Raw genomic sequence first — 24,948 nt, forward strand, 5'->3', positions numbered from 1 at the left:
GCTCTCCAGTTCCACCCATGCTTCTGCAAATGGTAAGAATTCCTTCTTTTTTATAGCAGCGTAGTAGTCCATTGTGTACATGTACCTTATTATTAAGCTAGCTTGAGGGTTTCTGTTACTTGCAACCAAGGAATCTCTAGGACAGTGATTCTCAACCTTCTGGCCCTTTAAATACAGTTCCTCATGTTGTGGCCCAACCATAAAATTATTTTCGTTGCTACTTCATAACTGTCATGTTGCTACTATTATGAATCATAATGTAAATATCTGATATTCAGGATGGTCTTAGGCGACCCCTGTGAAAGGGTCGTTCGACCGCCAAAGGGATCTCGACCCACAAGTTGAGAACTGCTGCTCTAGGAAAACAGGGCCCTTGGCAGTTCTGCAGGTAGAGCCTGGAACAAGCGCCTGTGTGTTTTTTCTTCCTAAGCAGACTGGAGTCCAGTGTCAAATAAGAAGTGCTACATAAACACTGGGTTCTGCTGATTTAGAATAAAATCAACTAGAAGAAAACAGAAAAGACAGATATAGACTCGGAAACAAATGTTTATTACTGCTTAATGGGGCCAAAGGGGCAACACAAAGCATTGAAAACATCACTGGCTCACAAAAACAGTCACCTGTGGTTACCTTCGGGGTTGCATTTGTTTATTTCACAAGGCTCCATTCACACATGAAAACAAGCTACTAATCCAGTTCAAGTTCATAACAATTATAAAAGTAAACATTTTGGGGACAATGTACAATAAATTGCACTTTTCTTAACAAGCATTACATTTACATTTGTGGTGTGTACTATGCATAATACATGGAATTATGGAAACATCTAATTGGTCAGTGTTTATAGAGGAGAGAGGCTGCCCACTAAATATTTCTTTTGTCGTCAATTAGCACTGCCGGGGCTAATCAACTCCTTTATCCCAGAACCTGTTTCCATTAGAGAAACCATGGACAAAAATCATACTATTCCTGAAAATAGATGTTAGAGAATTTCTACTACCTCCTCAGCAAGGGAAAGGTAGGAGTTGAAAGAAAGAAAGTGGGGCTGACTGAGAAACTCGTTTCTTTCATTTGAATTAAGGATCCATATATTATGCAAAATACCAAAAATAGAGAAACTGATGTGAAAGGCTATTGGGACATCTTGGATTCTGGGACCATGTCCAGCTTTGTTCTTGTGCTTTCATGACACCAGAGTCTTGATGCATTGATGTCCTTATAACTCAGTTTCCTATATTTTATTCCATATATAATATATACTTATGTTACAGTGGAAAAGATTTTACATGTTAACTTACTGCCAATGAAAACAAAAGGAACTTAAAATGTTCATTTTCTACTCAGTGATTCTTTTTTCTTAAGTTTTTCAGAATACCACTGATGATAAACCTGGGATGGAGGTGGGGAGAATGGGACATGTTGATGAAGATGTTTGTACAGCAGGTAACAAATTCATTTGGAGATAAGCTGGACATGTCATCTTTTAGATGGAAGCTGAGAAGGGGACTCCTGACCGCTGACTGAGTCACTCCCTACTTGTAAACATCCAGTTTCTCATTACAATTCAAGATCATCTCTGCTTGAGGTGCAGCCCCCACTAAAGTATTCATTTTGGTAGCTTTTGAAAGACAAGGAATTCCTAAGGTAAAGGGCTTTGCCTTTATTGTACAGAAGCCACTATGAGAGAGGATGTTTTGGAGCAGTTCTAGTTCAGTGTGACCATGAGCCTGGCAACTCCAACTCGAGGCAAGAGCTTGACAGCCAGTAGTGAACAGGCCATTGAACCGTTACCTGCCCTTCTGTATTCAGTCGCCATGTATGTATTCAGGTGCATGGTACCTGGGTATACAAGAGTTAGGGACACTCTATAAAATTTTACACACACAAATCTAACTGTTCAAATCAAACAATAGTTTGTCCATTCTCTCATTTGTAACGGAAGCAAGAGAATCAGAGCTTTTGTAAGTATTGTTTTTAAAAGTTATATATAGAATCATCTTATTAAGTGTTCTTTTCAAGAGAGATAAAACAAACAAGGTATTTAATTTTTTTAAAGCTCCTTTGTCCCTTAAAGGGGTCCTGAATTCAGACACCCACCTTAGCAGAATAGTTAGTAGAGTGATTTCAGCTAAAAAAAAGAAAGAAAGAAAAGAGTCCCTTACCTCAGTTACATGTGATTCTCAGCTGCAGCACCTAATCAACCCTTTTAAGGATTCCTCACCTCTTGTGCCCTAAACTGTATATTCTCTTGTTTTACTCACTTTGGCTTAGAAATGAAGCCACTAGTTATTAACTGGAAAGTATTTAAGAAAATGGAGTAGGGGTTGAGAAAAATAAATAATATATAGTATAAAAGAATGAAAACGTTGAAGAAATGAAACAAGATATATACGATTAAATATCCCAACATCAGTACAAAGATTGCTTTTCTATTTTACTATGAAAGTTTAAGAAAGTCAATGAAGAAGAAACTGCCAACTTAATAGCCAAGAGAGGGGAATACAGGTATTAGCTGTATGTTGATATAGGCCAGAGGCCTGTATGGTATTCCTATCAGTGTTTCTGAAATGCTCTCATATACAGAACATTAGGTAACAGAGTTTGGCTTTTTTGCATTTAATTATATGTAACTAAATATAATCAAATTGTGCCATGGCTCAGAATGTGGGTAGCTAGCAAACATATGCACTGCAAAATTCAGCTTGGTTTTTTTCAGCTTTAAAATACATGTTAAATAAGATTTTCAAGATATAAAAGCTACTGAATTGAATAATCAAGTTGAAGTTCATTCCCTTCATTTATTTTGCAGAATTTAATGAAAAGAGAAATAATCACTTTTCAGAATGTTGCAAATGTTAGATTCTGGAGGAATGTTTTAGATAATGTGTTCTAGAAAAGATGAAAAACACACTCTAATATCTGAAAATTTCCTGGATATTTGGGCTAATCTCTTTCTAAAGGAATCAAGAGAAGAGTAGCAATTCTCAAATATACTTCAAAACAAGTGAAATTAAAACTAGCAGTTAATCCTAGGATGCATGAGTTTTAAACAAAAGACAGTGAAGGACATGTGGTTTGAGATAATGCTGTTATAACATATTGTTTGAATAATCATATCATATACCGTATTTTGAATTTTCTTTCTTTCTATCTTTACTATTGCTACTGATCCAAAGGCATTGCAGTGAAAAAGTTTAGACTTATGGTGCCAAAACATACTCAAGTATGATATGGAACCGGAAAAGAAAAAAGTCTGTAGATTACCATTACAATCTTTAAAAAGAAAATGCAAAAGATTGATTTACTAAACATTTGGAATGTATATACCTGGTGATTTTATTTAAAGGAAAAAATGAAATTTGACCAGGTTTACAGGTAAGCACTGGACCTTAGAACAATTTTATTTCTCCCTCAACTAGTATTTAAGGAAAATTATGCAATTTAGTCATTCTGTGGAATGTGCCAATTTTTGGAAGTTAAAAAAGCTCTGTATAGTAGATCTATAAGATTCACAAAACAGAAAAGAACATCTTCAATTTAGCTGGCCATTTGATAAGGCAACTTGTACAAGGCTTCTTGGTATCAAAGCATAAAGTATCGATAAAGCTAACAAATTATACTAAATGATTTACAGAAACAAATACCAATATGCAATTCTCTAGCCATTATATTTTACAAAAATAAAAAATAAAAATAAAAAGATTAGGTTTTCTAAACCACCATGTAGGGAATGTTAAAGTCAACATAGACACTGGAATGCTGGCTTATTTTAATTTTTGGTAAAAGGAAATGAATATAATGATGAAAGATGTCAGGACCCAAAAAAGAAATGCTGTAAGAAAGTATTATTTCATAAGTGTAACAAACAAGCCTATAAACACTGATGAAGGGACTTCACTTTTTAGAGTTTAATGACCATTTTAGAGGGAAGCAAATTGTAGTGTGTGCTCCTGGTCAAGATGGCTGTTATTTGATCTTTATCTCCAGGAGTGTGTTAATTTTAATTGCACCATATGGCACACATGAGAATCACTCTGGCGATACAGAGGTTAAGATCCTTTGCAAAGAATATGTTCAACAAGGAAACCAAGGATGAGTGTCAGTAAATGTTACTGTACATACCTAACCATAGTTGGGTTGGTGGAAAAGGCCAAATGCCACCAAAAAAGCTTAGGAAATGGTAAAATTTGTTTTGCCCTTACCAAAGGATTTCCTGTGAGGACTATTGATATATACATGTTACATATAATAGAAAAAATATTCCCATCAACTTTTAAACAATAGTTTTCTTTACCTTTCCATGAGATAAGTATTTCTATAAAGGTTTCATATTCAATCAAAAATGTTACAAATGCATTTGCAGCCTCATTTAGGAGTACCAAGGGCACATTTTGGGGGAGCTATAGAAATCAAGAAAAGCTGCCTAAGATTAAACTAAGATGATGTGAAGCTGACCTCCATTTCCCCATCTCATAACTTTAACAAAGTTACAGTATATTAGTGTTTCCTTAGCAAGCATATGTCAACATTAAATGACATTCTCTGTCCCTGTTTCTGAACACAGTGACTAAACCTAGATCTTTCTTGGCTTCTCTGGTGAAGGTTTCCTAAGGCTACAACTCGCAATGTCCCCTTCGACTTGGCGTTTGCTAGCACTCACAACTGTGCTCATATTTAGGACCTTGCAATTCCTGTGTGGAGTTCTTAAAAGGACCTGTTAGAACAACAGGGCCAAAGTGATTTATTTCTTCCTGTGTTTATCGAAATCTCAGTTCCTTTTCTCTAGTGTGACTTCTCAACAGCCTAACTTATCCTATAATTCTTGGCACTTCGTTTCCAGATGCACCCAACATAAAATGAAATAAACTAACTTGCTTCAGGGACTGTTCAGTCCCAGGTCTGTCCTTCCCTCCGACAGGTCACCGCTCTCCAGGACATCGCTTTCAGGAGGAAGCCTGACAGTGGTCCTGACCAGCCCCACAGTGTGCTTTACCTGAATAAATGCTGAAAAGTTAAGAGTTTTAGGTTTCAATTTCTTTTTGTGTGGCAAATATCGTCTTATCACTTCAACCTTGGAATAAAAGACATCTCCATTCTTATGTAAGATAAAAAACAATATGAACAGTTAGTTCTGAATAAAAAGCATTTAGTTCTGAATCACTGATTTCCAACTAAATAGCAGGCATGTAAAATAATGGGTAACACTAGGATGGATCTGAACATGACCTTCCAAGAAGAAGTGCGAAAACAGGGATTCAACATAAATCAGGTCAGTTTCAATAACATCCCTTTGAAAGTGGCAAACGAGAAAGAGTGAGAGCCACTGAAAGAGCGGGCTTGCTTCCCCGCCTCCTTTCTTTCTTTCTTCAAAGGGGCACCTGGGAGAGTCCTCGGGGTCTCCGTCGCTTTGATCGTTGTGCTCCTGTGCTGGGCTGAGGCAGGAACTATGTGCTCTCTCTGGGTGGCTGGGTGCTCTGTGGCGGCTGCAGGGGCTGGGTGCCCGTGGCCGTTTTGATCGAGTTCAGGGTTTTGCTAAACCAAGAGTTTTTTGCAGCTTGAATTTCATTCATAAGGGCCCCTCTCTGATGTTCAAGTTCCTAATTAAAACAGAAACAAAATCATCTGTGTTTTATAAATGTTTTCTCTCTGCCAAAAAATCCAGTACAGCTTCTCAGCATCCCCAGGTCTATAGAGTCATAGTTTTCCTCCCAGAAAACCCAGGAGAAATTTAACTGGCTTCTTGATGCAAAAATAAATAAATAAATAAAAGTTTACAGCTAGAAGAGGTATCACTAAAAACCAGAATCTGTGCCTTCTCTGAACAATTAAATGAAACCTCACATTATCTTTTTATTCCCCCTGCAATTTAGGTTACAACCTGATATAACCTGTTTCAAACCACAAATAAACATAAACATATGGATGGGTTGCATTTTTACTGATAGAGTAAAGCATGAGTGAGTTCTAGTTCCAAACACATGGCCTTTGCCCTGAGAACATACAAGGTCCAGCAGAGACAGCTAAGGACACCAGTGTGTGTGGGTTGGAGCCATGGCAGGACATGGTGGGTACGATTCACTGTTAAAGAGGGAATGGGGGACAGCCCATCAGAAGCCAGGACCACTTTTAATTATGTTATCCTTCGATATGGAAAGAGATTATGGAGAAAGGAATTTGGCCAAATCAGGTAATGATGAAAAGAAGCTAAAAAAAAAAAAAAAAAAGGATGTTCAACCATCGGGGGAAGAATAAACAGAGGAGGTTTGGCCTTTCATTTTTCAAAGTGACCAAGTTCAATGAGAAAGGATCTTGGCAAAAAATTGCAGGGAAAACTAAAAAAGCGTATGCTTAAGTTCTCACAAGATATAATTTTAATTATTAACATTCATTTAAATCTATGTGTTTATATCAGTGCTTAAAAATAATGACAAACACCTGACTATGCAGGACACATTCTTGGGCAGAAAAATGTATTTATCATAACTCCTATGATTCTGAGCTAAATATGTATATTCTAAAGTCCTAAAATATCCCAAACCTTTTATCGAGTCACCAACCTGGATTTTACACTTGGCCTCCACCAGCTGCAGTTTGGTTTGTGCCAATTCCAGCTCCATCTCCCTCAGCTGCTTCTTAAGTGAGTCCTTCTCATCATCCGATTCAATTCCCTGGTCCTCTCTGCTTATGGCTGCTGGCTTCAAAGCGCCCTCCTTGCTGAAAATGTCACTGCAGTGCTTACAGGCCATCATTTTACCCTGAAAGGAGATAACCAACGTCAAGCTGTATTCCATAGCATAAATCACTTCCTGAAACAACATGCGGTTTGATTTTTATTTAGATGCTGTTTGTTGCCATCAAATGCAGGCCTATTTCTGAAGGTCATTATTTCCCTTATGCTACAACCAACATGGTTACAGTCAGCACAAAACCCAAGTATCCAAGACAGATGCCCCTTTTCCTCAAAGTATCTCTAGAGCCGGGGTCCTCAAACTTTTTAAACAGGGGGCCAGTTCACTGTCCCTCAGACCATTGGAGGGCCGGACTATAGTTTAAAAAAAAAAACTATGAACAAATTCCTATGCACACAGAGGCGGCAAAAACACCCGGCGGGCCGTAGTTTGAGGACCCCTGCTCTAGAGAGACTGGGAATAGACAGTATTACAGCCCCTCTTTACATCTGTTGTAGAAATGTTGTACTACCATTACCCTTACTAGATGCCAAGCCCCATCCATCATGCCCTGCATGCAGTATCTCATTTAATCCTAGGGCTACTGTATGATTAGGTACTATTTTCACCCCCTTTTTATAAATGAAGAAACTCAGCATTTAAGTAACTTGCTTAGAGTCGACTAAAGTCATTATGACTAACCTAAATCTACCCTTGCAGCCAATAAAGTGTAAGTCCTTTTGTTCAGCATTAAGCAAAGATGATCACTACTGTTCAAGGTAATAAAAGTAACTCTGACCTGGACTGCCAATGACAGCATAACCACCACCAGGCAACAGCAACTCTCTTTGAGAAAGGAGTGCTGCTATTTGCTTAAAATATCTCCAAAAGTAGTTTAGAGAGAAAAGATATCACATAATCTTTCTATTTCAGCGTCCTACTGTTACAGCAAGCTCAATGCCCATAACCCTAACTTCTCTCTCTCTTCACATGGACGCAGCAGCTCTCCCCCTTTCTGTGTCATTGTGAGCATTGCCACCATTGAGACCTGAAGACTTGGGTGTCTTTTCATTAATTTCTCCTTCCATTTCCAGCTGCTCATTAAATTCTTCCTCTGACATGACCAAGCTCTCCCTATCCCAGGCCTGAATCCCTAAAATTGCCTTCTCAGCCCTCATTGGTTTCTTTCTTACCCCATCCATACTGTGCTCTTCTGATTCCTGCCTGATTAATGTTCATTAGAGACTTAAAAGATATCTGATAGCTCTCCCAAAAACCCTGTGCTGGCTCAGACAGGCACACAGCAAGTGTTTGGTATATGTTTATTGTTGACTAACTATTTGTTGATTAAATAAAATGTTAAAGTGGTGGCTTTGATCTGGGTTTACCAAGCTGGGTAAGCAGTGTCATTAGGCTAAACCTTATAAAGGAAGTGATTAATCTCACAAGAGGGAGGAGGACATTCCAGCAGAGAGGAGACTGTGTGCAGCCTCAGAGAACTGCAGGGAGCGAGACGCTCAAGCAGAGGGGAAGTGATGCGCTAGGAAGAGGTGCTCAGCGAGAAGAGTTCTCCACGGCCATGTTGTAAAAGTCCTGAAACAGAATGCTCATGAATCCTCGTTTTATCCTGAAGAAAATTCATTCACTCACTTCACTAAATCCTGTGCTCCATGTTGGAGTAGAGCAATTAGCCTCATGGAGCAGACATGCTGACGTGTGGGAGAGACCACAGATTCCCACCCACGTCCATATCCTCCCTTAGCAACAGAAACCTGATGTTATTTGGGCAGGAAAATGCCCAGTTAAAAAGTGCCATTTTCTAGACTCGCTTGAAATTAGGTGTAGCCATGAGATTAAGTTCTGATATGTATGGCTACGTAGAGAAACTCATCCAATTGGAGGTAGGCCATTGTATCCTTGCATCTTCTTTGTCCTAAAATTCCACCATGGAATGTGGGTGTGATGGTGGAAACTCCAATTGACAGATTTGACTTTTAGGTGACCTTGAGGATGGAAGCCCATGCTGAGGATATGGGTCACTAAAGTTTGGACACTGGTAAAACCAAGGATCTTTTTAGTCCTAGACTTCTTCTACATGAGATAATCAGCATCTTCTGTGTTTAAACCAATGTTATTTTGGGTTTTTTTATGTGTGGCCTACCTAATTCTAAATGGATACATAGGGTGATTAGTCAAGTTTATATTTGGGAATGATCACTCTGATTACAGTGTAGAGAATTAACTGGAAACAGGATGGTGATAGAGGAATGGTGTTAGGGGATGGTGTTACAGGAGGATCAAAAAATCAGAAGCTATCATCACATCATGCCAAATAAGAGCTGAAGAAGTAGGACTGGAAAGAGAAGAGATAGTGTGGTGTAATGGCTAAGTGTATGGGTTGTAGAGTCTGACTCCCTAGGTTCAAATCCTAGCATGACCACTTATCAGCTTTGTGATCTCGAGGAAATGAATTACCTGTTTTAGAAACTATCATCAATAAAAAGAAGATAATAAATTGGTAAGGAGAAGAGTATAGTGTCTATCTTCTAAGGTAGTTGAGAGGGTTATATGGGATAATAATTATGCAGCCCCATAAGTGTTGGTTGTTATTCTTGATTCTGGCTAAAACAAGTTCAAATGCCTCTTTCTGAATGTCATGCCTTCCATTAGGTAACCCCATCTGTTAGCCAATAATCTCCTCTATTCTTAATGCATACTCTACTCACATCAGTTTCCTTAATGAAATACTGAAATGCTCATTCCTATTTCTAGGTCTTCAACTCACACTGTTTCTTCCAGATGTCCTTTTTTAAATCTTTCTAACTGAATTCTACCCATCCTGCTTTAGTCCAACCAGACCTGAAGTCATCTTTGGTCTACAGTTCTTATGATTTTGCTTTCTCTACAACTGACTGTCAGTGTCATCCAACTCAGCACCTATTTACATGCTTTTGAATTATTTCCTCAATGTTTCACATATATCTGTATAATTTGTTCCTTTAGGAAAATTCTGAGCTCATTGTCAGGTATAATTTATGTTAAAAAAAAAAAAAGAAATCTAATAGCGGTGCACATAGAAGATGCTCAATAAAACTTTTATAGAGTGATTAATATAAATCCTTGTTTATTTTTATTTCCACAAAGATTTTAGTTCAGGATAGTTAATCCTTTTTTGGCCAAGACACTTTGTCAACTGAGTCTTGGTCACTGTTTCTACAAGGTACAAAGAATGATAAAAGCTCAGTGGGAGGTGGGAGGGGTAAAGGAAGAGCAGAAAGGGAAGATTATGAACCCCAAATTTAACAGGTTTGGGGAGGGAGATCACTAACTCTATACTCACTAATAATCTCAGACTGGTGTTTTATAACATGAAATAAGAAAAATACACTTTTAGAATACAAAGTCAGAATAAAGTTCATATTTTCATTTCTCATGTCTCGGATTTTTAGGTTATAACTTATTAAAATGTGCATTTATTGTGTGCTAAATACTAAGCTAAGCACTTTATATACATTATCTTATTTACTCTTCAAAATGACCTTAGGAGGCAGGTACTGTTCTCTCTTTTACAAAATAATAAAGTTTAGAGAGGTTAAATAACTTGCCCAAGTTGTTAAACTATATGCTGAAGTCCCTAGAATGCATAGAAATTACCGGTATTAAACCTGAATATATTCAAATAGAATTACATCAGGTTTCTAGAGCACTGGTCCCAACATTACTTCTTAAGAATACCAATCCATTTATTTAGTTTACTGTTGTTTCTACAGAATAAGCAACTCCTTTTTTCAAAAATAATCAATACCACTAGGGGGCAGCATATAAATAAATGCCACAAGTTTTCTTTAAAAACAAACATCTAAAAAATTGCTGTTTGAAGCCAACATGTGTTTTCCAGTCAAGTTCCAGGTTACCCACGCTGTTCACTGTCTAAGACAGCGATGGGATGAAACTGCGGGTCAGACACTGAAGCACTGCATCAGTTCAGGCACAGCTGGGATGCAGCTGCTGAGGGTTCCCAGGTTTCCACCACCCGAGAAAGCCCGGGCCTCCTGTCACGATGCTGAAACCCACTACCTGCCTCTGACAGCCCATAAGACTTATGGGGACATAACTCTCTGCTGTTGGGAGGAGGATTACACTCCAGTCAGAAGAGAGACACTATTCTCCATGATTCCTCAGTCTTCTACAACAAGGGGGCTGGGGGGGGGGGGGTAGCGGGGGGGATGTAGAAGCCATCCTGCCTGTGGGGCAGCATCACATACTGGGATGGATCCTCCTATCAGGCACTCCCTTAGGGCTGTGAATGTGGAAGAAATTCTATCACTGAACTACTCCACTCTCCTCACCTTCACTACCTCCAGCTCCTCCTTGCTGGCTGCTTGCTGCTTCTCCAGTCTGGTGCTCAACTGGGAACAGATCTAAAGGAAAGAAAAAAAAAGAGTCTCCATACTGGACAATAGAATGATTCTTACAGCATGTGCACATAACTTTATCAACTCCTGTGTTATCACATCTCTGCTGCTGGAAGAAATTGTGCAGATGCGGTCATTTCTGCAGTGAGCAGCTGAAGGCCTGGGAGTGTCCCTGTGTGGAGCACTATCTTAATGAGCAGAAGGAAACACATGAGGAAGATCTGAGTTCTTTCCGTCTCTAGCCTCAGGACTGTTCCAGTGAATTCCTGTCCTGCTTCTGGAATCGCTCTATAGAATCTCTGCTGAGTACCTACTTTGTGCAAGATACTATTTATGCTGGGAACTGGATGAAACGCAGTTTGAACCAGAAATGTCCCCTATCTACAGCCATGGAAAGAGTCTCTGTTTTCAATGACAGAAGTTTCCTTAAGAAGTGGCAGAGTAAATAAAATTTTTTAAAAAGGTTAAATGACCAGAAAATAATAAAGACTAAAATCTCATCAAGTGGTTTGGCAACACAGCATAAAACGTAAAGCCTGGGAGTCCAGTTCTACTACCTTCTAGTATTATGTCCTTGGGAAATTCGTAAGCTCTCGAAGCTTCAGTTTCCTCCTGGCCAGAAAGTGTTGTGCTATGAAAATCAGTGGAAAATATGTACTCACAGAGTTTAGTATAGCACCTGGCTGATAAGTGCTCATTAAATAAAATCTCATTATTACTGATTTAGAAAATAAGGTACTAACAAGTACTATAACAGGTAGAAATAAATGCTTTAAAGCCAAAAAAGAAAAGTTGCTTTAAAAAAATACTGAAAGTTCAACTCTTATGGAACTTGAGTGAAATTTGAATCTTTAATTTTTTGAGTAATGAAATAAAAGAATTAGGGGATGTCAAATTTTCAAGTGCAATTTGGACTGGCAACATAAAAGGTGATCTCTATTATCAAAACAGGCACTAAAAAGAAACCCCATTTTCCTCAAAAACAGTCCTAGAGGCCAGGGCCTGCTTGTAGAGTTCAGTCTCGAATTCTCCAGGTCCACGCCTGGAGATAACAAATAGGTCTGCATTAGTCAACGTTAAAGAGAAACAATCATCCTAGTAATTTTAAGCCATATACCCTTTTAAATAAACCAAAACATTCTAAAATATAGCCAATGATAACCAATTCCAACTATAGAATGCATGTGATCATGTTTTATGTCCTAATTATCTTCAAACAGATGGGCCTGTTGCCTTTTACATGACTTGAAGTACTTGCCAGATAATATTCAAGAACAGTCCCAAGGACTGCTATTTGCAGAGTGTGGCATATGGCCTAGCATGGTGACGAAAACTGCATCTGCAGTGATGGCGGGTTCCACAGCACATGCCTTTAATGTTCCTTGTACTGGTTAATGTCTAACCATGCCCTCTCCCACTTGCCCAAATTCAAAATCTCATGATCACTTCAATGTTTTCCCTCGTTCTAGCAAAACATGGCTATCTTTTTGTGGCTCGCTCTCCTCCGCTTCCGTCACTACTGATTTTAGTCAGGGTCCCATTTTTTCTCACCTGGACTCCATGCTTTGCCACATTCCTGCTCAGGTGTTCCTACTATAAACAATTAAGTCCAAACACCTCAGCTATCCCTGAAGACCTTCCTTAAACTGGGCCCCCTCTCACCTATGCTTTTCTTCTGTATTTGATACTCTTGCCAAACTAAACTATTTCTGTCCACTAATCTACCTCCGTGCCTTTGCACGTGCTGTTTCCCCATGGCCCTCCTCTCCGCTCCCTCTCCACACACCCACATCTCACCCGGCCGCTGAGGCACAACTCACATCAGCCCTTCTCCAGGAAGGGTTCCCTACTTCCCAAATGCAGTAAGTTCCCTTCCTCTTATTTATACACAGATATTGTCTCCCTTTACAAGGCCACATAGTCAAGTGGGAAAATGAGTTCCCACATTCTATACTGTGACAGCAAAGGACACACTGATCCCCTAGCTACTGCTATTCGATACAATCACTAAACTTTAGTCCTTGGCAAAGAGGCAAATGTCACTAGTGTGTTCTATAGGAAATTAGCTTCTAAGTAGGGCAGAGACGGGATCCCCGTGGTAATAATGAGGTTTCTTGTTCCTCTAAATCTATCAAACATTGTGAACAAACAACAGATTGTTTTGCTCAAATAAACCTCCATGTTATCAGCAAGCATGTCCAACCACTGCCAGTTTCAGAGGAGAAAATAAGCCAACAAATGTAATGAATGCAGTGCAGTCATTGTTCTGGAAACTCTAAAAACAAAATATATTTCCCTGAAGAACAACAACAATTACTTTCATAGCAACAAAAACCACAGTGGCACTTTACCTGTTTGTACTCGGCAATGATAGCTGTAGTCTTCTTTATTTCATATTCTGCCTTCTCTAGCTGTCTCCTGAAGACTTCTTTTAGCTAGAAAGGGTGAGAATGAAAAACATCAAGACTCAGTCACAATCATCTAGATTCCCACAAACATCTAGATTCAGGTCTGCCTGAATCAGAGCCAATGGCAAGATAAACACTATAACTATATACATTTTCCTCATTAAAGCTATAACTATCTTAAATTTTCCTCATTAAAGCTGCTTATGCTTACTACTTACTTTACAAATATACTAGGGGCCTGGTGCACGAATTCGTGCCTGGGTGGGGTCCCTTGGCCTGGCTGGGGATCAGGGCCAATCGGGTGCCTCACCCAGTCCCCATTTGACTGATTGGGGCTGGGAGGTTGGCCAACCAGGGGGAGGGACTGAGGGAGGTTGGCTGGCTGCAGGAGGTTAGCTGTGGGAGCGCAATGACCACCAGGGGGCAGCTCCTGTGTTGAGCGCTGTCTGGTTGTAACAGTCACTTAGGCTTTTATATATGTAGATTGTTAATTGTCGATTCAGAAGCTACATTTATCCTTATGAGAGTCTAAAACAAATCCTCAAGGCCACATTGCCTGCACCCTTGATGCTATATGATCAATTACTGAAAAAACATTGTAAGCCCTCCTCTTCATATCCCCAACCGTCACTGCTGTCAGCTCTCTGAAGGCAGGAACAAGGGACTCTGGGAGTGGAGTCAGAAAAAGATGGAGAAAGATGAGAGCCCTGGAGGCCAGGAGATTCAAGGACTAAAGAAACAGTGACTTCAGAAGGAGCTAAGGTGATGCATAGAGGAGGTGCTTGTTACAGTCAAAGAAATACTGAATTATGAATGCTAAGCTTACACCAGCTATTTTCGTAGTCTGGCAGCTCTAGAATTCTAGGTATAGGGGAAGGTAAAGATGATGAAAAGGCTCAGGTGCCACCAGGCTCAGGTGAACTCAGGTCTTCCAAGTTGTTGACCAAACAACCAAACAAAACCTTTGGTTATACCCCATCATTAATTGGGATGCTGTGATGTGGAATTCATCTGTTTATTCTGATCATGTATTTAATGATTAATCTGTACGTGCAATTTATTAGTGCAATTTATAATCGGGCTCATATCATTAGGAGATTTCTGAATTTCTTCATATTTGCTACAATTCTAAAAGCAATTTGTAGGTTATTCTGATTCAAACTTGGTTGTTAAATTAGTCTCTATTCTCTATCTAACAGAATATAAGGACATAAACCATTGCTTTTCCCCCTCCTATCACAGGGCCCATGGACCTCAGGACCGACTTAGATGGCTGAGAGGTTTTGACACTAATTCTCTGAGCCATAGTTTCCACTAATAAATCTCATGAGGGTACCATAATGATTAAAACAGGGAAGAAGCATGGATTAAGTTCACTTGCTAATAGCTTCACCTTTACCTGAGTTATTAAAGTAAGCCCCCAAAGGGTAGGAAGTAAAAGAAAAAACAATACTCATTGAAAGGCCTACATCAAACTGGATAATCAGGCCCTGAAAATTTTCAAGTACATAAAAAAAAATCTTGGTCCAAAATGGGCCAAAGTCATTTTTTTCATTTTCCAAAAATATAATAAATAAATGCAATAAAAATCATAGAACACTTTTTATAAACCCTAAAAGGTACTCAATGATACAACCCTTCATTAGTAACTTCACTGGAACTTTGCCTGCTTGGACCTATGTCTTTGAAAGGCTTTGTGTCCTACTTGATATTTAGTATTTCGATGTCTCAGAACGAAAGATTAAAATAAATGAGTTAATCAGCCTGGCTGGACGGAGAGAGGGAAGCAGCCTGCTCTTCCAGGGAAGCTGCAAGCATAGACGTCTGGGGCAGAGAGGCCCTGCCTGTCCCCAATCCAGGACCTTCCAATGGAAGCGTCTTCCAGCTGAACAGCTTCCTAACTCACGGAAGACTGTCAGGTGCTAACTTCATGGCTGGATCCCAAAGGGTTTCTTTTATTCCCTGGGAGTAAGGTTTGAGAGCTCTGCCAGGAACACTGTTACATCTCCTTCTAAGGCATGAATCAGGAAAATGAAGTGTGACCGATGGAGGCAACTCCCAGCAGAGATTCTGTGGGCTTTGGGCTTCACAATCCTCATAAATTACTCGAGAAGTCAATTACCTTTAGCTCCGACACGAAATTTGCAGATTTGTCAAAGCTCTTGGATCATAATCCCAAGTTACTTAAACTTAGAGAAAAGTGAATGCGCTGGCTAGACAGCTCAGTAAAGGCAAATTCCTACAGGTTGCTTGAGGGGAGAAATGCTGCCTCCTCTTCTAACACCTGCAAAGGGAATGTCGAAGTGTGATGCCACTCACGTGGACTGCTTTGACGTCAGCCTTGATTTAGAATAAAATGATTTCTTGTCTGTAGTATGAATCAGCTCCACATACCTGGGTAACATACCTGTGTAAAAGAAAGCCCGCCTAGGCCTGTTACCTGAGCAGTCTCTTCCTCCTGCTTCCTCTTCTCTTCCTCGGTCTCCACCAGCCTCTGTTTGGTCAAGAGGAGCTCCTTATTCAACACGTCTGCCTTGTCTTCCGCCTGCAAATCAGAGCGTGTCACAGTCATAAAGACAAAGACGGTGAAGGGAGTGTGTTTACTTCTCCAACTCCAGCACTTCCTGTTCCAGCATCACCACAAGCCATTCTTTTTGTTCCTCGCTAACCCTGGGATGGCTGCTTTCACTGAATGCCAATGACATACCAGGCCCTTGGCACGCATTATCTCTAACCCTCACAACAATGACTGTTTTACAGGTAATGGCAGTGAGGTTTGCAGAGATCAAATAACCCGACTGGGGCACACATCTGCTATCAGAGCCATGATCCGAATTCAGACTGGACTGGCATCAGCGCCCATGCTCTTCCTAAATGCTCCTTACACATCTCAGATGTCACCATAGCACTCACTCTGACCCTGTGGAAGTGGTTGGATGAAGGGGGTGGAGCCTTTAGGGAGGCTCTAACCAGCAGTTCCTGTGGGTGGGTTCAGAGAGGGCAAGCAAGAGAGAGGCTGATCCATGGACCAAAGACAGGTGAGAAAATTCAAAGATCAGCTGAGCCCCACAAGGGTATTCACATAGGACAGTGTGTAGCAGGGAGAAATTAAGACCTAAAATCTATGATAGAGCCCTGACCGGGTAACTCAGTTGGTTAGAGCATCATCCTGATATGCCAAGGTTGCAAGTTTGATCTCCAGTCAGAGCACATACAAGAATCAATCGGTGAATACATAAGTAAGTGGAACAACAAATCTTTCTCTCAAAATAAAATCAACTAATCAATAAATAAATACAAAACCCCATGATAGAGAGATCCATGAGGAAAAATGAAGTAATCTAAACAGAAAAGACCATATTTCTAGAAAGGCCCAGGAAAGCTCAGAAAAATACTCTGGTCTTAACTCAGAGAACAGAGCCCAAATTAACCAAGAAAGCACTGGGTGTTAGCTTCACTCAGTTAAAAATGTGCCTATTTTACACTCTAGGGCTCTTACCCCTTAGATCTCAGCTTCAAGTTCACATGTGCAGGGAAGCATGGCTGAGCCCTGCCCCACTGCCCCCATCTAAATTTGCTCCTGTTCATTTAACTCTGTCATACTTCCTTTGACAGCACTTAGCACAGTCTGTAATGACAAATTCCATGTGTCATTTACTTGTGTTGCCCACTAGACTTGAAGCTCTGGGAGGGAGAAACCACATCTCTCTGTGCATCTCTACAGCCCCGGAAGCAAGCCCAAAACAGGTAGAGAGTAGGCACTCCATAAGTATCTGGCGAATAAATGGATGTGGCTCTGAAAGTCACTACAGAAGCAGACCGTGTGGAGTGGAGGTGGCGGAGAGCCACAGGACACGGTCAGCAGAGAAAACCACCGACACAGAGGATGAAAGCTATTTGAAAAAGCTGTCCCTGGCTGACAGCAGCAAAATGTTATCCAAGTAATTGTGAATGCTGGCCAGGTGGCCTCCTGTCTGTTTCGCCTTATCTGCCGCGTGTCCAGATGGCCAGGCCAGCACAGTCTGCTGGGTGCTGGCAGGGAAGCCACATCCAGCTTCTCCGTTCTCACTGTCTGATGTTCCTCATGTCCCGTACCTCAGAGGTTATAGCTCCGTTTTCAGATAACTTGAAAGTGTCAGGTACTTAAGGTGAAAAAGTCCCCTTTAAGGACACTAATACATTAGGTTTTAGGGGGGAAATCTACACAGCAAAAGAGCATCTTAAAATTAGAGGCAGACTTCAAAAATGCAGTTTTGGAAATGTCTACAATAAAAGAAGAAGAAAGCCACTTTCCAGAGGAAGTTTTTAATATAAAAACAACTAAATATTTATGAGGAGAGGGCCTACTATTTTTATTTCACATTTTCTGCTGCACATTCTTCACCAGGCCAAGGTAAAGTAAGCTCACTGGATTTCTACTGCTTTCCGATCTGACAGCTGCAGAAATTTCTGTGGGCCCCATGTGGGAGGAGCCAGAGTTTCCCAGGAGGCTTCATCTGAAGTTTCTCCTCTTTGTTAGGCTTCTGTGACTTGAATGTGAGAGAAACACTGCAATTTGTGATTTAATCTCAAATCCTCCCATCACTTGATCAAAAGGCTCTACCATCAGGATGAGGAGCTTTCAGAGATAGTTTCTCAAAGAACTAGCCAGTTGTTTCAAATAAAACAAAAGAATCTGCCACTTAGTACATGTTTCTGGTCTAACAGGAAACATCATGTGGTTAGGAGGGAGCTAGGCACTTTCGGTGGAAAAGTCCTGGCTGTCTCTCTCCTGTGTTCCTTGGGACCAGGAAAGGACAGGGAGGGCCTGAGAGCCGGGGGCAGCAGAAACAGAACCGGAGATGTATCTGTTCACGTTTCTCATCGCTGAGAAGCCCTTACTGAAGGAGTTGAGGGAGGGTGAGTTCTCAAAAGAGAAGCTGTGTCAGAGAGAAACACTGAGAGCCTTCGTACCCAAGAAGCCTGAAGCCCACGCGGACATGACGAGGGTAAGGAGTAATTTATTTTTTCAGAGTTCCTAATTACCTAATTAGTGTTTGTTTGCTTTACATATTATTTCAAATACAATCTTCTGTCATGTTTGTTTAATGTTTTGCTGTTTTAATGAAGAGATCTGATCTTGTCCCGCTGGGAATGGAAAAGTACTAGGCCAACTGGATGAGGCAGACTCGCAGGCGAGGGCCCCTCCTTGAAGCCGCCGGGCGGGGCACCTAAACTGGGGACAGCTTTCTGGTAGGTGAATAAGCCCTGCTCGGCAGAAACTGCAACATCAGGAGGAGATATCCACGAAATTGCAATTTTTATTCTTTCATCAAGATAGCAAGCTTCAAAAGGCAGGGGCCAGGTCTTATTCTTTAAAAAGAAAGAGAAAGAGAGGTATGAAGGGAGGAAATACGAGGGAGAAGGAATAGATGAAGGAGTTCACTTTCTTCAGGGGCTGCTCCAGTATTTACATGAGCACCTAGGTGCTCAGCACTCAAATATTTCAGGAGTACCCGTGGAGCACCCTTCCAGACTGATCCTCAAAATGGATTTTCTCGAAAAAACTTCTACATAATTAATTTTTACGATGATTTTTATTTGTAGATGACATGTTTTCTTTAAATAATATATTTTAAAATATCCTTTAAAAAGGATTATCCTTAAAAAAGAACTTTAGTTTAAAAATACATATATTATATCATTATCTTCCCACTGTTTTAAAAATCTATTTCAAAAAGACATTTTACAAATATACTTCTGTTCTCCCCTTCTATTGGACATATACATTACTTCTATTTTTTATTCTTATAAGTAACACTGCAGTAAATAACCTTGTATGTATATTTTTGACCAAATCTTTGATACATATATAGAGTGTCCCCCAAAAATGTGTACACACACTTTAAATAATTATTAAGGCAGTATTTATTAAAATATATTTCATTTTCGAAACTGAGCTATCAGCTGTTAAAATGTGTATATATTTTTGGGGGACACCCTGTATATATGCCAGTTTCTTCATTTATAAAATGGAAGATTAAAATAAGTGATTAGGAAGATTAAATGAGATAATGCTTAGAAATCACTAATATAGTGCTTGGGACACAGTAGGTAATCAGTAACTATTTAATTTCATTACTTTTTGAAACTTTTAAAGGCTTACCAAATATACTACCCACACAACTTACAATTTACAGCTCTAGCTTATTTCACTGAACGCCCACTGAGGCCAACTGCTTAAAACATTTTTCATTTAGCTCGCCATCTCAAGAAAACTATTAATGGATAAAAGATTCAAAATGACAGAGTCAGTTATGAGTGAGGGCCATTTGGAAAGCTAACAGGGAACCAAGAATTTCATTACAGTACTAACTCACCACTCTAGTCTTTTTAATACAAAACTGTAACCGCTGCGGTCAGGTGGGGTGTGGTCCTCATCCACTGGAGACGCCTCTTCCTTCTTTGGTTCTGACTCTCTTAGTCACATACTTTTCATACCAACACCTTACAAGCAGGCTAGCTGCATGAGGTTTGTGGTTAAAAGGGCCATCTCTCTCCCACCCCGATTGGCTGCTTTTTCTACCTCCGTATCCGGCGTTCTGAGCAGCAGTCTTTGTTTTATTTCCTAACTCTGTTTGGTGCTGACTCCTTCAGCTTCCACCTCTCCCTGTTAGCACTGTTTCCTTCCCAGTGGTCTTTTCTCCCACCTTACTGCGGTTAAAACTTGTGAGCTGCAAAATCAACTGTGTCCATGGGGAAAAGAAGTTGTGGCAGGGACAATTTTTTAAACATTGTTAAAATTCCTTCAATCTTAATTCCATCAGATTTATGTTATTCATGGATTTGTATTTTAAACAGTGCCAATGCATAGTTAGGGCACAATAATGCCTCTTCTAAGTCTCAGTTTTTCTGATCCCACACTATTTGTTCAGAATGTTCACTTAAAATTTTTTTTAATTGATTTTAGAGAGAGAGAGGAAGGGAGGGAGAAAGAGAGAGAGAGAGGAACATTGATTTGCTGTTCCACTTATTTATGCCTGCATTGGTTGCTTCTTGTATGTGCCCTGACGGGATGGAACCCACAATCTTGGCATATTGGAACCACACTCTAACCAGTCAAGCTACCTGGCCAGGGCTGGGAATGTTCACTTTTTTAAAGTCAGAAAATAGAGTGATAACTTTAAATCTACACAAGACTCCTTCCACATTGCCAACTGTTTTTGAAAACTCCAGCAATAGAAAACAGAAGTCCTAAAGCTGTCAGTACTGTTGGAAAGAACAAAGGAAGTTAAACAATTTAAGGTCTTCCTAGCAACAGCTAAAGTTTATTCAACACATACTACCAAACTGCTTTCCCTTGTTTTATTCTCACATCAGCCCATGCAGCAACCGTTTTTATACCGATATGTAGGGTAAGAACTGCCTGGGTCACGTGGTTAGGAAATGGTAATGCTAGGATTCACACCCAGGCAGTGTGGGTGCTTAGCCACTAGGATGCCCGTTGACCCGACAATATGTGTATCTTAATGTGCATACGTCACATAAATCCTTTACATTTCCTGTCGATGAGCATTCCTGGTGGCGGATGCTCTCAGGTGACTATGCTGGCAGGCCTTGCCTTAGGAAATTACAGGGGCAGAGAAGAGACACGGAGTGAAGAGGTATAAAAGCGTAGGTCACACATGCTTCTTGGAAGTGACCCAAGCCCTTCTGCAAGGCTGGCGTTTCCCACCTGCTCCAATCCGCACAAGCAGTCCCCTCCCACCAACACCCACCCACGCATCCATCAAGCAGCGGACTCCTTGTCAAGTACAGAGGGAGCCCCGGCGGGGCTGTGGTGAGAGCAACTGGGTCCTTGCCCTTGAGGAGGTAGTCACAGTCTTATTTCTTCCTAGTGAATGGTGGGTGTACCTGATCCAAGTCATTCCGCAGAGCAATCTTGCTGGTTACGAGTTCATGGGCGAGGTCATCATTCTCTTGTTCCAACCTCATGCTGGCCTCCTGTAATCTCCGGTTCTCCCTCTGCAGAAAAAGAGCAACAACCAGGGGTGGGGGTTAGTGCCTGAGGTACTAGCAGCAACAGATGGGACTGGTGAGGAAAAACAAGCAGCAACGACTAGTGAACTTGAAGGTGTAGAGGAGAAGGCGCAGTGGCACAGGAGGGCAGGACAGCTGTCTGGGGAACAACAGTGAGTTAAGCGAGCGGTGCAGAGGCGGCACTCTACCCCGTGAACTTACCCCTGCCCCAGACCCCCAGGCAGGGCTTCGTTATAAAACATGTGCCACAAAAAAGCAAAATTTCCACACGTACCCCCAACGCGTGAGGTTCCCACATAGACCTAGAATGCAGACACAGGCAGTTCTTTGTTGGAAACATGCACAATAACCCCACCCTGACCTCAGGGGAAACCACTAGACACAGTAGGGCTGGAATAGGGGGAAACCACTAGACAGGGCTTCAAGTTGTGTTCCCAATATCAGGGGTCAGGATGCACGGGTCCATGACTTTGCTATCAACTGACATTTTCATTCTTTGGGTAAAAATATGTTTACTTTTCTGAACACCAATTTTTGTGTTATAAGAACAATTGTCCTTATGTTTGCTTTGCTGTTGTTGTTTTAAATTTCAGATTAAAAGATTCTGGGTAAAATACATTACTGAGCCCCATGAAATCCCAGGAAGAAAATCTGAAACAAAGTTATATGATGAGAGAACCAAGTCACATTGTTAGGAAGCAAGGTCTCCCCTTAACTAGCCATTATGAATTGTGTACATTCCCATCAGAATAGCAATGTAGTGTTTTCCATTCCGAAGTATCAAAAGTGCTTTTTCTGCTATTGTTAGCAATTACAGGACACTCCAGAGAGCTGACAGGAAAGACTTCAATGTGATGACACCTTCCTGTTTTTCATATTTATACTCCTAGCCGTGCCTTCTGCAAGGGTGGCAAAAACTCAGACAAAGCAGTGTTTCACAACCAGGAGACAAATCTACGTCCTGAAAGAGATTTTGTCATGGCATACTCTGTGTATGTGTGAGTGAGAATGTGTGTGTGAGTGTGTATGAATGTGAGTGTGTGAGAGTATGTGTGCGTGTATGCAAGTGGGTATGTGTGGTGAATTTTGTCTTCTATAGGACAACCTAGGGTTTGTTATATGGAAAGAAGAAAACATAATTTCTTTTTGTTTTTAAAAGAAGGGCTAAGAAACATGGTACATGCAACGCCTGCGGCTGTCCTGGGGGCAGTGGATTCAGAAACAGGCCAGCAGAGAAGCTAAAGCCCAAACTAGTACTCGACTCTAACCAGCCAACAGGGATCCTCCCTGCCCTCTCTTCTGGAGAAGGTAGACTGGGGCAATCGGGGAATGTAAAAACATTTTTTAAAAAGACACCGACTGAAAAAGGTTTAAAAGTCCCAAATCACCTAGATATTTCTAAATAATTTCATGAATTCCATGCAGCATTAAAATGGAAATGAAAAATATCTAATAACAGAAGAAATGCTTATGCTACCTTGAAGAAAAAGAGCTAAGTAAATGGAAAATCCCATTTTTATAACAGCATAAAAGATATTAATTGTGGATAGTGGATTATTTTTATTGTTGTCTTTGTGATATTTAAAGGTTTCTAAGTTTTCCACAATGGATATATAATACATGTATTTTAAAAGTTTAAAAAGTTGTTTAAAAAATAAAAAGCAATTTAGAATTTCAATTTCATTGGAAATGATAAAAATGTCAAAAGAACTTTTTTTTTTTAAGTCCACTCTTGCTAGATGCTCATATTCTGCATGAAACCACAGTGGATCTTCCTTTGTGACTGAAATACAATGTAACCCTCAAAAGTGCTGCCTGGCCAGAAGCCCTTTGCCAAGGTATTTATTCCTGAAGAGACAGCGTGCACATTTATAGGGGCAAGTTGTCCTCATCCAAGTCTATCTGTCCCCTCCACAGATGCTCTGCCCTCTTACAGAAGCATAATTACATGGAGACTAAAATAATGGAGAAGCCAGGGCCTGTGCAGCTGAATCTTTCAGTCTTTGGGGAAGTGATCCAAATTCCAGCAGGGCCTGGAGAGTGCGTCTTTCATGCCAATATATCTAACTATTGCCCCTATTTGTGGAAACAACTTACATACTTGTCAAAAACTCAGATTTAAAAAGAGAGTCAGAAACTTCTCTCATAAATACCCTCCTTGCCAGGAACAGGCAGCAAATACCAGCAGTTTCCTCAACGTATTTCACAATGCAGAAGACATTTTTCTAATTTTTTGATAAATCCCCTCCAAAGGGAACCTGGTAAGACTACTACACTACCTATTCCTGAGTTAAAGTCCTATTTCTACTGAAATTGTACTTGCAGGACTCCGAGGTACAAAAATCTCCCCTAATTATTTACATCACACTCATTTGGCATAAGAGAAAATGTTGCAGCTACCAGTTTTTCAGGTTACATTACATGCTTAGAATTGAGTTAAAATAACCTCCAGGTAAAGTCACACGATGTGAATGGGAAAGGACTTTGTTCAAAGTATTTAAGAAGCACAGGTAGCTACTCTCCCTATGGATCAGAGCTGCTTCTGATGGTTATATTATATGCGGAAGGGGTATGAGCTCAGCTAAAATTCTGACTGGTTAAGTTCCCATTCCAAGACCGATGTAACTTGGACCCTTCTTTACAGACAAACACCTGAGGGTGGGAGACTATCGGGGAGAAATTATGTGTCTGAGGGTCCCTAAAAAGCACAACAGCCTAGGGCACACCTGGCATTTGCTTTAGCAGGAAGCTCAGTCCAGTGTCTGCGAAGCAAGCAGCAGAGTGGGGAGTGTGGTCTCCGGCTCTGCACTCACAGATGTGGGGAAAGCAAGCCAGAGGGAAAATGCAGTATCCTCCTCCACAGCATGACCCTCCTGGCCACTCAGATGGACATTTTCCATGAAGAGGCGCTTGCCCGCACTCACCAAGGGTTAAAGAGGTTGCATCACTTAGCTGTCTTTTCCAGCCTTTCCCGAGGAGCCAAACTCACTTTGGAACTGACTAATTCAAGACAGAGTTCACCTTTACACCAGAACGGAGAAGAAAGTTTCCTTTCGATGGGTTTGGGAAAGGTAGTAACCTTGCTTGGCTCATTTGGAAACATTAGCAAGGGCTGCCCACCTGAGAGACAGCTGAACTCAGCCCCATGCACCTCAGTCAGTCTGGAGACAGTCACGTGTCCTACGTTTGCACAAGCAGATGTGCTGAACGCTCAGCGCCTGTAGACAAAACAGGCTCGTCGCTTCCCCGGCCTCACAGCACAGACTCCAGGAGACACTGCCTCCATAACCCCTCAATCGCTCCTCACGCTGCCTGGAACATGCCCCACCTCGTACAACTGGACAACAAGCAGACCATAGCTTTCCCATTCGTCCCCTCCCCTCCTGCACAGGGACGCACAGCTGGGAGAGTGCGGTTAGTAACTTTTGGGAGGAGGAT

At 40.9% G+C, this 24,948-nt stretch overlaps 1 protein-coding gene across 15 annotated transcripts in view; it reads right to left on the reverse strand.

The window, feature by feature from the left end:
- Positions 1–528: 528 nt before the first annotated feature.
- The window catches only part of RABGAP1L (RAB GTPase activating protein 1 like), a 434,830-nt gene continuing 410,410 nt past the window's right edge, over positions 529–24,948 (reverse strand). For 11 of the 15 annotated variants that reach the window (XM_036342969.1, XM_036342966.1, XM_036342970.1 and 8 more), the window contains 6 exons: positions 21,385–21,495; positions 15,899–16,036; positions 13,435–13,518; positions 11,018–11,089; positions 6,558–6,755; positions 529–5,597 (listed from right to left, as the gene is read on the reverse strand). In XM_036342969.1, the coding sequence (XP_036198862.1) occupies positions 5,445–5,597; positions 6,558–6,755; positions 11,018–11,089; positions 13,435–13,518; positions 15,899–16,036; positions 21,385–21,495 (756 nt within the window). In that variant the 3' untranslated portion in view covers positions 529–5,444. The remainder of the gene's footprint in view (positions 5,598–6,557; positions 6,756–11,017; positions 11,090–13,434; positions 13,519–15,898; positions 16,037–21,384; positions 21,496–24,948) is intronic. The other 4 variants (XM_036342964.1, XM_036342980.1, XM_036342981.1 and 1 more) reach the window with 1 other exon arrangement.

The sequence above is a fragment of the Myotis myotis genome, unplaced genomic scaffold, assembly GCF_014108235.1.
Source record: "Myotis myotis isolate mMyoMyo1 unplaced genomic scaffold, mMyoMyo1.p scaffold_m19_p_18, whole genome shotgun sequence".
In the NCBI taxonomy this organism is placed as follows: Eukaryota; Metazoa; Chordata; class Mammalia; order Chiroptera; family Vespertilionidae; genus Myotis; species Myotis myotis.